The sequence below is a fragment of the Metarhizium robertsii genome (assembly GCF_000187425.2).
Source record: "Metarhizium robertsii ARSEF 23 chromosome Unknown MAA_Scf_1, whole genome shotgun sequence".
NCBI lineage: Eukaryota > Fungi > Ascomycota > Sordariomycetes > Hypocreales > Clavicipitaceae > Metarhizium > Metarhizium robertsii.
In genome coordinates this window covers 3,846,144-3,860,345 of record NW_011942149.1, presented here as the reverse complement: position 1 = coordinate 3,860,345, position 14,202 = coordinate 3,846,144, and the positions used below count along the sequence as shown (strand labels likewise).

Sequence of the window (14,202 nt, the reverse complement as noted above, 5' to 3'; positions counted from 1 at the left end):
GAGCTATTGGGGCAGAAGACGCTGCAAGACAAACTGGAGGGGAATAAGCAATTAGTACAGGATCAGCATGGATTCCGTGCTAGAAGGAAAAGAGGGAAAGAACGGTTCCATAGATAAGTACTTGGGCAATTTCCTTTTTTGTCGCCGCCTAGTAGAGATGGAAATGTGATGGGTCTGATTGGGCACATTGGGCAACAGCGGCCTGCAACTCCCAGTTGACATCAGTTTGCTCAAGTGGTCGGACAAACCCTCCCAAGCCAACTCCCATTCTCGGCCTGCACATTATCGCTACTCGGCACCCAATTTCGCCAGGAAAAAAATGGCGTCAGGGTTATTCGAATGAGGCTGTCGATAGCAAGCCCTTGGAACGCAGCCTGCGCATTGTGTGACGATTTACCGAGTCCTATTATCGGTCTGCGACGTAATGGCGAGCCAGAGGGGAGCCACTGGGCATTGCTGCAGTAATAAGGCATCGAGAGAGTGGCAGTAGCTGGAACCCAGGGGCGTGGCTTGGGATATGTATCATCATGCACCTCGGGCGCGACGACATGCAGCTCGAGGCCTCGCGACCTCCAGACGACTCCCCGATTTTGTCAAGGGACACGAGAGATGGAAAGACGAGAGACGATGCCAAGGCCCCTCGGCTCACTATCTACGCAGGGAAACACGGACGTCAAACAGAATGGGTTGGTTGGGGCATCGTTGGCCGTTGCCTTGGACGCAAGAGCGCGCAAACACGACCAGCCTGTTTTTCATTGCCCGATCCAGATCTTCGGGACCGGCGACGTGTGTACGCAGCATGTATGGCTGATGTGCCTTTCTATGCCAACACGGCACATGAATCAACGACTGAAGGCCTCACCCGCGACGACGTCATGCAGGCCGCACAAATGGTACGTTGCAAAATCGTCATACTGAGATAAAGCCCGCAGACTGACCAATTCGCGGTATTACGGAAGGCGTACATATCAAAAGGCATCTCCCGCATGCCATCCATCACCCCCCACCAGTGTGACAAATTGTTACTGGTTTGGATCCACGCCTTATCATCATGATTGTCCGCCTCGGTTGGAAAGACTCGGGGATCGTGTAAGACAGATGTGTCTAAGGTGCCCAAGAAGGCTCTTGGCCGGCTGCCTCTCCCAGCAGATATCTTGCGACTCTTCCACGAGATTCCACATCGCTGGGCCCATATGGAGGGAGGGCTCTTTGGCAATCACTCATCTCGACCGCCGGGCCCTCATTGGCAACAAGCGCGTGGTTTGTTTGGGTTTCTTTTTTTGTTTTTTTCTTGGTGGAAGATCAGGACAAGCCAAAAAAACAAAACAATACGGAGTACTACATCCCCAATTGTCGGTCAGCACTGGCCTGGCACCATTGTAGGAGGCAGTGGCCCCTATTTTAGGGTCGAAGCTGCAGGCTTTGCTGTTAAAGTCAACGGCGCAGAAAATCATCCATCATGGTTGGCCGCTACAGAACAGGGGTGATGATCTGGCGGGGAGTAGGTCTTCCCACTGCAACGACGTGTCTGCGCCTCGTGCCAATCAGTCACAGTACCGGCCAGGAGCGCGCGATGCCTGATTCGATGGCAATCCGCTTTGGACATCAATACAGGAGACCCAGAGGCCTCGTTGGGAGACCATACATACGACCAGAGAAAACAACAAACACATGAGTCACATCACGAGGCCTCGAATGGATTTTTGTATGAGAGAAGGTTACCTTTTGTCGCCAGTGGCAGTGGCAGCAATTGCCAAAGAAAGCCTAGAAATGAAAACGAGAAAATTTTTTTTTCTTTCCCCTGGTCTTTCCTTGCCTAACAGGGGCTCAGTCAGGGTAATGAAGGATGAGGGCACAGGCCTGACTTGGACACCAGGCGCCAGACACTGAACACCGGCCACGGGGGCCTAGCAAGACTAATAATACTAATAAAACAACGGAGGGTGTGTGTAGTTGTATGGCGCGGCCGCTCTGGAAGTCGATGGGGGGTTTGACGATTCGGACATGGGCTGATGATCCCAGTGTGTGGTCTTTATCGTCACTCGATAATGGCTCTTGAAAAAGGGACGACAGTCTTTTGGCCGAACGGTCTGAAAGGGGTGTGGAAAAGTGGTTGCTCTTTTGCCCACGGGCATACGGAGTACATATAATAGTTGAAGACGAAAGACACGCGGTGCTCTTGGTTGCCTTTGGCTAATAATACTTGCAAGTTGCAACCAACAGCTCCATCATCGGCAAGATACATATCCACCAGCTGGACCTTGTCTCCGTACAGTGTGCGATCGAACCCCAGCGCACCGGACGGGGGACGGGATGTTCAATGTTGTGGCCCAGCATCCCGTCATGGCGGGCCTTTGTTTTGTTCTGGATAAGAAGAGCAAGCCGGGTTCCACTTGACACGGGTTGAAAACGCCAGAGCCGAGCGGAAACCTGGGGCCGTGGATGGCCATGCTTGCCATGATCCGCCGTTAGGGTGTAGCATTTGTGTTTTGCCTTGTATGTACATGGCGGAATAAAAGGGCGTGTACAGCAACGATGGTATTCCAGTATCATGACCGAGGGCCGGGCCATTACAATACAAGAGGCCAGTCACTTCTTTTACGAGGGTCGATACGGGCTGGAACCGGTGTTGCTTGGAAACCGCCTCGACGCCAGAAGACGACATGTACGTACGTAGTAAGTGTGTGTGTTATGGAACAGGCTGTGTCTTTGCAAGAAGTGATGAACACCTTTGGGCACGAGACCGGGAGCCTCATCACCATCATCATACCTTGCTTTGCAAAGAAAATGTTGACGCTCAGGCAACCGAGGAAGGGCTTGTCATCAGTGTCCACAAGCAAACAAACAAACAATCAAGAGTCTCAGCTGTCGAAAGCGCCTAGCCAGGGGGAAAGGGAGGGGCACGATAGACATTCCAAGGGGTTGGGTTGCGATGAATTTAAGGACAAACGAGACATCAGCCTCATAAATGATGGAGAGTAATAACTACCGACCGTGTGCTCTGGATGCCGGGGAAAGCGTGGCCAGGCATCTTCAGAAGAGAAATGTATTGTACGGAGCACAGCGATATTAGTTCACGATTGTATCGTGTCTGGTGCGCTTGCTCGTAATTGTTCACCAACACATGGCATGCCAAGCGTGCATATTGGATATCTCATGCACGGGACACTCCGTCGGCAGCAGCCACCAGGCCGCGTTGTCCGTGAAATGCAGTCACTCAGGTCTCTCGGCCTCTCTCAGATGCTGCATACTCCTTCAAGGTTGCTCCACACACGGACATGGCAGGATCGCGCGGGATCTGCGTAGACGGCGGCACCTTGAAGGGAGAGCGCACAAGGTGTGCTCCGTACGCAGCACTGACTAATAATACTTGACACACTTCCAATGTTGGGCCATGGAAAAGGACACATCCAGGCCATGACCTGTGCGGAGTATCATTCCGGCGGCTGAGCCTCGCTTGCCGTCCAAGAATCCTGGAGGCAGGAGAGAAAAATTTTCTTCTCTGCCAAACAGTCGCCAAAAAAAAAAAAAAAACATTGGTCAACTGAACTGTGTCTAGCACAAGGCTGGGAAGGCTGGACGAAATAGCCTGGTTCCTGTCAATTTCGCTTAACGACCAGACCCTGCCAGGGTAGAGTCAGGGCAGGGCAGGGCAGAAAGACCAGGTTGATCAATGCCAGACGGAACAGCAAGGGGCATGAAAGAAATGAACACACACACGCACACACACACACACACTGGGCACAAAATAAAAAAAATAAAATCAGTAGAGTCCATGCTCCGTACATGCATCAAGAAAATCATGATTGAGGACCTGGATAATTAACAATGGCAATGCTTGCTGTCGTGATGGAGCAGAAACGAGTCAAAAGAGCGCTTGGCATCATGCCCGTTGGATCCAAGTTGAGAGTTGACAGGAATACATATGCCATGCCACATGCAGCCAACGTCCAACGTCCAAGGGCAGGTTCCGCGTTTGAGCATCCCGGGTTGGGGGGGGGGGGGGGGGGGGGCGCCGCCTCGGGTCGTCAGTCGTAGTGCAGCAGCCATCTGGCGGCAGCTTCTTCCACATCGTTGAATGCTCAATGTTTCCATCTAATATTCCAGGCTCATCACAATTAGCGCAGGGGGGCAAAAGTTAGTGCTCCCTAGTGCCCGGCGCCAAGTTTGGCTTTGAATTGTGGCTGGCGTCTGGTCCCCACGTCCCGGGCCCCCGTTCGTTGCTCGTGTGCCATGACTCTTTTGAATTTGGGAACCGCCAGGCGCATTTCACGATTTCACAGGCAGACTGCTACTCCGTTCGTGAGCGTCATCGTAGATGGAACACAAAATGGTGCAGGGGCCGGGGGGACCAATCTCCTTGGGCCAAAGGACATGATATCGTGCTGTCTGTGCTCGGCCGCCGTGCAACCAACGTTGAACGGTTCGCAAAAGGACCAGACCAGTTGGCTTCGGATGATTGTGTCTGCACAGGGTACGAGATTGCCATGCGACTGACTGGGCGTGGTCCATGTCGTAACTGCCATGGTATGCACGGGAGTGGTATGTATAATTGTTGCTGCGCACTGCCCGTGTACATACTCTTTCCCCAAGAATGCCATGTTATTAGTACTCGGTATTTTTTATTTATTATTTTGTTGCCGAGTATTATTGTACCAGGCTGTGTTGTAACTTGTACATACAGAACAGAGTCCCCGAACCCCTCCCCTCAGCCTGTTCCCAACCCAAGACACTTCTCACCCAGCGCCCTTTTTGCTCAAACCACGGAACCTCTGCCAGAGGCAAAGAGCTGAGTCAGTTGAGCCGACTGCCACTCAGCTCGTCCAGCTCGTGTTTCTCGTCAACGTCGAATCGGCGCTCTCCCTCGATTGGCTCTGTGGTGCCGGCCGAGCATATTTCACCCGACGTCTCAGCCAGCTCAAAGGTACGGAGTACAGTCAGCAGGCTACGGCACCGGTCAATGTCGTTTCCTCTGCAGCCAGTCAGAGAGACAGTGGGAGACACCGACGAGTCATCAAAGAGCGCACATTGGACAAAGAAGGCGCACGCCTATTTATCGCGGGAACCAACGAGACACGCGGGAAGAGGATATACACAAGCTTCAGCGTCAGCATGGACCGCGCACATGGGCATCGCCGGCCGGGCCGTGCCAGGCACTGTGCGCGTGGCTTACGCCTGGAGCGGACTGAGGAGGCTTGCCTAATGTCCGACAAGGCGCTGCTATTTCTACAACAAATACGGAGTACGGGGGGAGCGGGTGCAGAGTAAAGACACACACCAGACATTTTCAATCATGACGCCCGGGAAGCCTGGTTTGGACTGCGCAAACTTGGAGGCCCTGGGTGGGCTGTTCCCGGCCAACAGCAACTTGACAATGGGCCTCTGGTGACTCTGCCGTCATGGCGAGTCTGGTAATTATTAATCGCCCCGGGAGGGTTTCGTTGCACAGTGACTAGACGACCAAGGACATGGGATTGGATTCATTGGACAAGGTAGCCGTCGACGTCGACGTCGGGCACCGTAGAAAGTGCTCGAGGCCGGTAGCACCATCCGCACGAAAACTGGGAAGCAGAACCATCTCGATGCGCTGCCCGGTGAAGATGACGAGGTTGAATACGTCGTAGGAGCAGCTTCATGGGTGAATAAGGTCATATCGGACTCTGCGCTTCCAGATGTGCTCTAGCTCTGCCTCTGCCTCGCAGCCAGGCACATCTTGGGGCCACACACACCCCCTTCGAGTCCCCCCTTCCTCCCTTCCCGCCCGGCTCCATCCAGTGGTGATGCACGATTGCTGTTGGAAAATTCCCTGTACTTCTGTCACCTTCTCTGCGGACTATAGATATACATACGTATGTACAATGCATGTATGTATATTGGCAGCAGTAGTAGCATGTCCGATCAATAGTATTCCTCGCCGCGCCTGCGCCGTAGTAATCCGCACGACACATGCAGACAGCAGCGGCACGCGGCACACCCACACCAGAGACGCCGCAGCACGCAAGACACCCCCCCCTGGCGAGCCATGGCGTGGGCTCCAGGCCCCCAGCGCCTCGAGCTGCCAGGGTTGCGATGATGAGGGGGCCTGCATTGCATGCCAAATGCCTGTTGACATGGGAAGGCCCCCCTGGTCTTCGCAACATGCTGAAAGCGGACCCGACATCGATGGCCGCTATCCCAGCAACACGGCCAGATTTGGCCGGCCTGGCGGGCTGTGGCCTGTGGGCTGTGCGCTACATGTATCCTGATGCCCTGATGCCCGCGTCTGGTCCGCTCCCGTCTGTCGCCACCACAAATCTTATATAAGAATGCCTTCCATCTCCACTCACACACCGGCCGCCTCCCTCTCCTCCGATCCTTTACAACATTTTGGCATCTGCCAACCACTGTAGCAATCACAACATTGACTGAGGCGCGTTGGGACAGACCCGACGTCGTTTTCCCACGCTCTTTCTCAAACCGCTGATACCTGGGTCGTTGGCTGCCTGCTCAACGCCTCGAGAAATCGCCACTGCCAGGTTGCCCACGACTTGGCCACATCACATACAAACCTCCCAATTTTTCCTATTCCTCTCTTGTAACGGAGGGATATTCAAATTTTGCTCCTTCACACCGGTCATGTTTGCAGCAGCAGGACAATTTCCAAACCCCTACTCCTCCAACCACCTACCGAGGTGACGTGCCAAACAACCACAACCGACAAAAAAAAAACGTCTACCCCTTTACGCGCCACAACACCGGAGGCGCGACGTCCGAATCTGGACACGACAGCAGTTTTGCAGAAATAACGACCACTTTTGAATCATTGCCCTCGACGAGACGAGGGGGGAGGCCTCGGCGACTCCACCATTCTCCTCGTGTAGTACTATATTTGGCCACGCTGGGCCACGGCAGCGTCGAGGGAACGACGAGACACGACTGCATGTCGCGCTGGGCATAGCAGATTGAATTCGCTTCATACAATGAACTACCCTTCACCACGAACACCAGGATCAACACCGATCCACGAGTGGGACTATTCCCGGATGTCTTCGGCAACGCCCACTCCGTCTCCTCGGCCGAACTGGTTCGACTCGTCGACGCCACGGCGGCCGGCCACTCGAGCCGCTCACTCGCGAGCCTCGAGTTACTCGCAGCATGGTGGTCTCACTCCCCGAACACACATGGAGTCCCCCAGATACAATAGCTATGGGGATTATTGTACGGTAGATGTGAGTGCCAAAGATTTTTCGTCGTCGCGCCGCCACACGGCACACTATCAAGCTCCTCCCAGGCGCGATCGCCGTCACTCGTATACCTATGTCCGGGCTTCCACTCCCTATGGAGAATCCGACGAGGACGAGATCATCGAGGTTTTGGGAGGAGGCACTTACGTGCTCCTCGCCGAGCCACGGGCCAGGAGCCGCCGCGCTCCGCACTTGTCGAAGCACGATGGGGGATGGTACACTAATCAGGGGGTCCGTCCGCAGAGCTCTTCGTACAATTATGCCGATCCTGCCTATGCGCGGGCTTCACCATACGACTCCCCGCAACCCCAACCACCACAGGCGCGCCCGCCCACCAGCCATGGCCACTCTCGCCGCTCGTCGGCCTCGGTCCCGCAGCGGCCGTCCACTGTTCGCCCGGCGGCAAGCAGCCAGCGTTCAAAGCCGCCGCCGTCAACGCCAAAGGCGACCGAGAGTGACGCCCGCCGGCACAAAATTCCGCAGGGCTACTCACTCAAGAACTGGGACCCCGAAGAGGAACCCATCCTGTTGCTGGGAAGTGTCTTTGACGCTAACAGTCTAGGCAAATGGATCTATGACTGGACCGTCTACCACGAGGGCCCGGACAAGCCCATCGCCGACATGGCTGGTGACTTGTGGCTGCTCCTCATCAAGCTATACGGCAAGATCAAGCGCGCGGAAGAGATTGTAGGCCAGATCCGCAGCGCCGAGAACAGAGAGATTATGAATGACTTCATCGATGCAGGTGAGCGTCTTACGGATAAATTGCGAGCCCTCCTCAAGGCCTGCGAGTCGCCCATGCTCAAGGCTGCCAAGAAGAAGGGCTCAGGGCTTGGGAAGAACTCGGGTGTCGAGTTTGTTCTCACCCTCTTTGGCCGAGACAGAGAGTTGGCCAAGACTGAAAAGTTGATGCAGGGCATTAGACTATTCGATCTCCGATTCGATGCCAATTGCCAGGATATCATCGACAACCCTACCCTCTAGACGGGCTCCCCCTCCCATATCCCCCGTGGAATCTTGCTTTAGACTCCTCCTTGGGACGCCACGCCAATATGGAATGGAAATCGGGCCCCGACACTTTCTTTGTGATGGTTGCCTTTCCGCCATTTAATTTTTTTTCCTTTTTCGACTATCCTTGTCTGACATGCCTTGGATCCGGAACTCTGGAGGGGACCACACTTCTCGGACCGGACATGCCAGGACACTGGAGACTTGTACATTGTATATCGTGCCTTTTCTCAGCCTTGTGGACTTACAGGATGCGGCCCACGCCCACATGGACGGAACTCGTTTTTTTATCCTTGATTTCCTTTGTCGATTTCCTTTCTTGTTTAGCCTGGACACCACGACCTCGACCCTGGATTATGTGTTTTTAAAAAAGTTACTAAGACAACTAATGGGCGACCTGTACTATCAGCAATGCAAACGCAGAAGGGACTTGGAGCACGGGACTTTTTTTTTTCACTATCTAGAGATACCCAACGTTTTCATTTCAAGCGTCGCAGAATCGGGCGAGGAAGCTGCGCACAGATGAGCAGAGGGACAAGGTGTGTCATACCTTGGAAAGATGTTAGTTAACGGATAGCTATGTAGTGCAGGGAAATGGATTTTAGACTAGACAAAAGCTTGTTTTCGGATGCTACTTGTTTTGCCGTGATGTGATGATCCAGACATGAATGAATACCAATGTCGGCCTTGTAGCGCCTCCCATTGACGCCACGCAGTCACTGCCAGTCAGTGATGGAACGTGACCGAAGATGCATCTTCATCTCCCCAGCCGCGTCCAATACGGACCACAGCGTACGGAGTAAACTAATGGGTCATTTGCACCGAAATGCGACCACTGCTAGACCGTCCGCCGGGCCGCCCCTTGCAGGCCCGCCCGGTGCAACCCTCCGGCCAGGCCGCCAATTAATTCCCTGAGTGCGCCTGGGTCCCCATCAACGATTGCATCAAATCGAGTCGAGTCGAGGTCCTCGAGCGGGGTCGGCGATGGTACACTGGCATCTATCTGGTGGCACAAGAGGCGACCGAGCGTGCATGTCGAAATGAGGGGATCTTCAGCCTGGACCATCTACGGGTGTTTGACGAGGCGGGGAGGGGAGGGGAGGGGGGCAGAAACAGACAAAAAGGAAACGTGGAAGCCTCAGCAGGGTACTACTCCGTATCTGGTCCACGCTGTCAGAGTTGTAGCGGCAACCCCTGGGCTGGAAGTGCCTGTGAAAGTGAAATTGCCACTGACAGAGTCACAGGCCATTGATTATTTTTGTGCTGGAAAACATGAACGAGGCGCTTCCCGGCGTGTATGTAACAGAGCACGAACGAACAGGCTTGGTTACTGCTTGTGGCACGATGGGCGGCATCGAATGGCTTCGCGGACGGCGATGGCCCGCCGGGAGGTCACCTTGGGGAGAGATCACGCTGCCGGGCGTAGATGCAAGTTTCCTGCACGGCTGCGAGCTCGGTCTTTTGCCAGCGTGATGCCTTCCCCTCGAGGGAGCTTGAGGCTGGTTGTTGTCTGGAAATGATCGTGCTACGGAGGAGATGGCAAGGGTGTGCGTGCCCGGCTGTTGGCGTGCGGCACGAGTCAAACGCGTTTATGTACGGAGTACTGTTTCTTGAGTCGTGATACCCTTTCCCCCCTTCTGTTTTGGGGGGGTGTTTATTTTTTTTGTTTTCTCACGGTTGGGCGGCGAGATGGTGAAAAAGAAAGAAGCTGTGAAATATCGAGTCTGACTGTGCTGTTGTGAACCTGCAGAGGTGACGCCTTTGCCTGCCGTCCTGACAGGCATTGTCCTTGGACAGAGATGCACAAAGGGGCTCGACGAACCGCGGCCCGCCTGAGAATGGGAGCTTGCCATTCGTCACACAGGCGCGTGGCTGCAGGCATGTCTCGGGTGGCTTGGCTGGAGGCTCTCTGTCGCTCAGCTGGGCCAAGATGCGGAGATGGCTCTTCAGCATGACTTTGTTGGTGCGCCGGTACGGAGTACAACGCACGGAGTAGACGGTTAGTGATTAGTTTCTTGGCCTACGGAGTACGTATTCATGTCTCGCAACTACAATGGTCTGCTGCGGTTTTGGACCGCTGCAAGTGCGTTGCGGGAACGTGGTTGGACGTTGGGATTTGGAAAGGCGATGCGTGACTCGAGGCTGAGAAAATCTTGGGCTGGTGGTTGACGAGCCTAGAGCTGGTGGTGTTGTACAGTCGCAGGCGGCTAATAATCGACTCGGAGTACGGAGTTGATGTGATGACTTGAGCCATTTCACACATGGTAATGGCTGTGGTCGTTGCTCGATTGGTGGGATCCTTCATGTCACCCTCGAGTGACGCTTCAACCATCTTGCCCAGCCCCCAGCCTCCTCTTCTCCCCTCTCTCTTGTCTGGCTCTGGCTTCTGTCTTTGACAATAGCCGACGAACCACGGTTGCTTTGCACTAGTCGCAGCAAGCAGCCACCAGCTTTTGTAGCAAATGGTCTTGGTCATGCACACTCCCCTGGTCTTTGCCCCCTCATTCCTTTGGTGGTTGGTGGTCTCGTCGTCACGCCCCAAGACGCCTTTCCATCATCCGGACCCTGGATCGAGTTTTGCATTGGTTAGCGTCTTCCCGGCCAACTTGCAACAATTATTGCCCAGCAAATGCGAAGGCTAGAAACACTCGGGTTCCCTGCTTGTTCCCCCCATCGTCGGCCAACGCCTAGTGAGGAGCGGGGGATGAGCACCTCCAAAGAACCATGTGCCGCGATACCAGCTAACTGGTAAAACAGCTCCCATGTACTCCGTACTCCGTGCCGCATAGTCGATATTCGAAACAATGAACACCGTCATTGCGTATGGCATCTCCACGATCCGTCTTCCGGATCCAAATGCCCACCCCTGGTCCCTGTCGAAAAAAAAAAAGGCTGTGAAATCATGGCGCGAAACTTCTGAGGGTCGTGTCTGCTGACCCTCAGTGTGACTTTTTCCTCGTTTCCCGTCAGACAACCTTCACGCTTTCGGGTATGATAACCGTTCGGTGGATGGGAGCGGGTTCTTTCTGCCAACCACCACAAGCGCAATCTTCGTGTTGTCTCTTGCCCAAGTGCCAACCCTTTTTTTTTCGCGTGGGCAGCTGCGGAGAAGATTGGTCTAGAAGCTGCTGCAGGCCGCCGGCCCCCAAGGCGAACCAAAGAGGAGTTTGCAAAGTGCGCTTGATGCGCAACTGCTTGCATGACATACATCCATATTAACGTCAACCTGCGTCCGTGATGGAGCGGGAGACAGCGGGTGTGGTTCCCATCGAACCAACCAACATGGGGTGAATGCACGTCTTTCCCCCCTTCCACAGACGAAAGGGGTTTGCTGTACTCCGTACGGAGTAGAGCTCAAATGTTGTACATGACGGGGTTGCAGCGAGTCTTTCATAAGATTCTTCAGCTCTGCAAACTGCAATCAGCATGTGCTGAGGCGAGCATGCCGGGCGTAAGCACAGGAGATTGCCTCGTGTGTGCTCGTGCGATGGCAGGGAACGGTTGACAGCAGATGTGCCCGCCAGTCATCTTGCACCCTCGCATCTTCCATCTTTTTCCACCCCTTGTCCCGGATTTTCCTGAGGCTGCTTTTGCGGCCCGTGGGTTGACCTCACGGATCGCAACGTGGCCCTTGTTGAGGTCGAAGAGCCATGTGTTCGGGTGGTCCACGACTCGGTACATGGGAGGACTTTGTGCTCTGCGCAACAGGCGGGCGGCCGTGTAACTTTGTCCGCATGGCTAAACCGGTGCTACAGCCGGGCGAGAGGGCATGGCCTCGTCATGCGGGTTTACAGGCGGTGATACGTGAAAAGGCAGGCGTTTGAGGCGACTGTGCGCGTGTTGCACGGGTGAAAATTTAAACCGTCGTCGTTGAGGACACACTGCCGAGTCAATTTTGTTCAATAAGCCCTTTGTGCTTCCCAAAAGCTGCAGTGATAGGATCGCTCTTTGTTGAGAAGGCCCGGGGCACGTATGTATATGTCGCCCGGCTACGAGGACTACATTTCTAGATGACAGCATACTAGAAGGGGCAGGAAATGCGCCCATGCCGCCTAGTATGCAATCCTACCCACGGTACATCTCGGGCCTGTCCCATCACCCTGCTGATGCAAGCATGACCACCTCGTGGTGCTGGCAGGATCTCGTAAGCCTTGTTATGCCGCAACCGGCGACGATGTCCAGAGGTGGCACAATACGGCCGGCCCCTTTGGCAAATCTCGCCATGCTACCCCGGCCGACGACCGAGTTGTTGGGCCCGGCCTAGATGGAGTAACTTGGAGACCAGGGCCAACCTGCCTAGGGTATGTCTCCCTTGGTGGTCTGAAGCTTCGGAGGTTCCGGGGCATGTCTGCTTCCGGGTGTGGAGATGACGTTTGGCTTCCGGGCCGGCGGTGGTGGCGGGAGAGTGGAGGAATGTTTAGTTTACTGCGGTGTTGATGGTGGACGACGGGGTTGAGGCTATTTGTACTGTCTTGAGATCAGCCTGGCTCGATTCGAGGTGTTGATTTTCAGCAACAAAGCGCATGCGACTTGATTGTCCTAAACTGCCAAGAGTCTGTTACGAGTTGTAGATGGATGTGCTTTGCATTGTCAGAAGCAAAGGATGAAAAGCCAAGTTTGAGGCGTTACTTTGCCGCCATCACGCCTGCAAGTGACTTTCGCTCCAAGACGCCTGCCTACATGATTGTCTCGTATTGTGAGAACAGCACGTACAGACGCTCCGGGCTGTCTGACCTCTGTCGATGAGGGACAAACTTCTACAATTGACCTCGGTCAGGTGCTTCCTCTGTTCCTCCGATGAACGATGGATCTTACAGATGACCATCTTCAACATTATGAGATTTGGACCCTGTGCCTAGACTCTGACAACAACTATATTCATTCACCTCTATACTATACGCAACAACACGGTAGTCGATTGCATTTTCTTACTTCCACACACTGGAACTCTCTGCACCAGACTCCTTTCCTTTCTGATACGTCTCACTCAACGAACTGTACAAGTCCTTGACTCTCTGAATCTCCTGCCGCCACGTCTCCCTCTCCGCCTCGCACTGCAAGTCGTCCAGCAAGTTCTCGACAGATCGCCCCCTGAAAAACTTGTTCGCCCTATTGTACAGCGCTCTCTTGTGAACCTGCTCGTCGGTCTCCTCGCCCTGCACTCTAAAGACCGACTCCAAAATGTCAATGTCGTAGGGGATGGAGAACAGATCCCTACTGTCCGCGTAGGTGAAGAGGTAGTAAAACTCGTTGAAGCCGGACCACGCAATGCCGCTCAGGCAGAGACTGCACGGCTCATGGGTGGCAAAGAAGATGCAATCCTTCTGTGGATCAGGCCGCGCCGTGGGATCCTGGTAGTCGACGGTGAAGAACTGCTGGATGCAGTTAATCTCGCCGTGTAGCAGGGGAGACACCCGTTCGTTGTTGGTGGCCACGGTCAATGGGCGGAGGGTAGAGCGGGACAGGATGGCCGCGCCGAATACCTTTGAGCCAGAGGCCACTCCCTGCTGGGTGAGAGGCACAATGCGGTCTTCGACTGTCTTGAGAAGCGTCGCGATGAGCTCAGACGTGGTGGCGGTGGCGGCGGGAGACATTTTTGTGGAGTGGACTTCAAGTATGTTTCGTCGGCAATGAATAGTCGAAACATGGGGATTCTCGTGCTTGTCCATTCTTTTGTGTCTGCCGTAGATGGAGGCGCGATACCTGTTGTATTTGAGTATTGACCCGCGGGGTCTGATACCCAAGCGGTGGTTAGGTGGTCGTTCTGGACTCTGGGGTAGGCGATTGCGGCCTTTCATGGCGGCGATCACCGCAGGACCAGCAGCATGCGGCGACCTCCGCCTTGATTCACCAGTCGGTGGTGTGACAAAGAAGCGCGCATCGTGCGGGTTGATTTCATAGCCCTCAATGCAGGTTCAAAGAATCAAAAAAGCTTCTTCTCCTTTGGCGTTGACGGCGTGCAATGGCCCCG

The 14,202-nt window shown here is 54.5% G+C and overlaps 3 protein-coding genes across 3 annotated transcripts; 2 read left to right on the top strand and 1 right to left on the bottom strand.

Moving 5' to 3' along the window:
* Positions 1–527: 527 nt before the first annotated feature.
* Positions 528–923, top strand: MAA_10694 (Fatty acid hydroxylase; the record flags this gene model as incomplete). The annotated part of the gene is made up of 1 exon (XM_011412412.1): positions 528–923. The coding sequence occupies one exon, from the start codon at positions 528–530 to the stop codon at positions 921–923; it is 396 nt and encodes a 131-aa protein (XP_011410714.1).
* A 6,036-nt stretch (positions 924–6,959) lies between these two features.
* MAA_02361 (vegetative cell wall protein gp1) lies at positions 6,960–8,207 on the top strand (the record flags this gene model as incomplete). Its single annotated transcript, XM_007820359.1, has 1 exon — positions 6,960–8,207. The coding sequence occupies one exon, from the start codon at positions 6,960–6,962 to the stop codon at positions 8,205–8,207; it is 1,248 nt and encodes a 415-aa protein (XP_007818550.1).
* Positions 8,208–13,159: 4,952 nt separating this feature from the next.
* MAA_02362 (cytidine/deoxycytidylate deaminase family protein) lies at positions 13,160–13,825 on the bottom strand (the record flags this gene model as incomplete). Its single annotated transcript, XM_007820360.1, has 1 exon — positions 13,160–13,825. One exon carries the CDS (start codon positions 13,823–13,825, stop codon positions 13,160–13,162), a length of 666 nt encoding a protein of 221 aa, XP_007818551.1.
* Positions 13,826–14,202: the final 377 nt, after the last annotated feature.